This window comes from Sinocyclocheilus grahami, unplaced genomic scaffold (genome assembly GCF_001515645.1).
Source record: "Sinocyclocheilus grahami isolate Dianchi unplaced genomic scaffold, SAMN03320097.WGS_v1.1 scaffold1000.1, whole genome shotgun sequence".
NCBI classification, from domain to species: Eukaryota; Metazoa; Chordata; class Actinopteri; order Cypriniformes; family Cyprinidae; genus Sinocyclocheilus; species Sinocyclocheilus grahami.
Genome location: NW_015506179.1, coordinates 68,407 through 69,499, shown reverse-complemented (window position 1 = coordinate 69,499; position 1,093 = coordinate 68,407). Strand labels below are relative to the sequence as shown.

Here is a 1,093-nt window from a genome sequence, read left to right as displayed (position 1 = left end):
CCAAGTGTTTTTAGTGGCCTAACGTAAAGCCTTTCTTAATTTATTTCCAGACGGCCCAAATGACAGCTACCCTCCCTCACCCGGGCCACAAAATCATTCGGAAGTGAGGACCTTGCTGGTCAGTGGCCCCTTTCATCATCCGTCCGAGTCCAGCTATACATCAGAGTATCACACACCGTCCCAGCCCAAGCAGCAGCAACCGAAAGACAGGCAACATGATCCGGCGAGGGAACGCGAGAGGGACAGCAGAACTGGGCTGTATTCCAGTGCTCCGCACCAGCCTTCCTGGAACAACCGTCCCGGCCCCTCGCCATCCCCTGACAGCAGCAAAAACAACTCCCACCGCAAGTTCAAGAAGTCTGAGTCCGAGAGCGGCATTGCCAAGCTCTTCAAAACGCTGAGGAAAGAGGGCAGATTTGAGAGGAAAACCTCGTTGGTCCTGGAGGACTCCGCTCCGGCGTTTGGGAGGCATCTCACGCAGAGTAGTGCAGGGTCTCAGGTGCGCAGCAGGTCCTTGGATCGCTCCTCTACCCAGAAGCGCAACACCTCTCCAGACCGCCACAGGGCCAAGTCTGTGGACCGGCGAACGGCACGCTCATATAAAGATCAGTCCCCTGAGCGAAGCTATCAAGCCTCTTCCCAGGACCTGCTGTGCCAGATCTCCACTCCAGAAAGGCTTGTCCGGCCCCAGAAAGAGCCCCAGACTCCCCGCAGGAACTACAGCAAAGAGGGCTACTTCACATCCACCCCTGAGCGATCCCACAAACCCACGCCCCACACACCTGAACGTGGCCTAAAGAACAGGAACGTTCTGCGCAACGGCTCTCCGTCCAGTCAAGCTGAGAGACAGGGACAATTCATCAATGGAGCCCCGGAAAGATGCTTCCGCAGGAGATCGGATAGCAGCAGCAGTGACGGAAATTACCTGGAAGAGGCCGCTGCTCCACGGCTTAGGGACTATTACAACGCACTGAAAGTCAGCGGTGCAAACAGTAGCCTCGTCCAGAGCTCCCCGAGCAAGAGACGGCTTTACAAGGAGAACCACGCAGACCTCAGCATCTGAGCTCCACCACAGCAGAACAATGCTTCATTT

At 56.4% G+C, this 1,093-nt stretch overlaps 1 protein-coding gene across 1 annotated transcript in view; it reads left to right on the top strand.

Annotated features, from left to right (window-relative positions):
* Positions 1-1,063, top strand: part of magi1a (membrane associated guanylate kinase, WW and PDZ domain containing 1a) — a 150,506-nt gene extending 149,443 nt beyond the window's left edge. The window contains exon 22 of the mRNA XM_016250642.1: positions 51-1,063. Coding sequence (XP_016106128.1) covers positions 51-1,063 — 1,013 coding nt within the window. The remainder of the gene's footprint in view (positions 1-50) is intronic.
* The last annotated feature ends 30 nt before the right edge of the window (positions 1,064-1,093 follow it).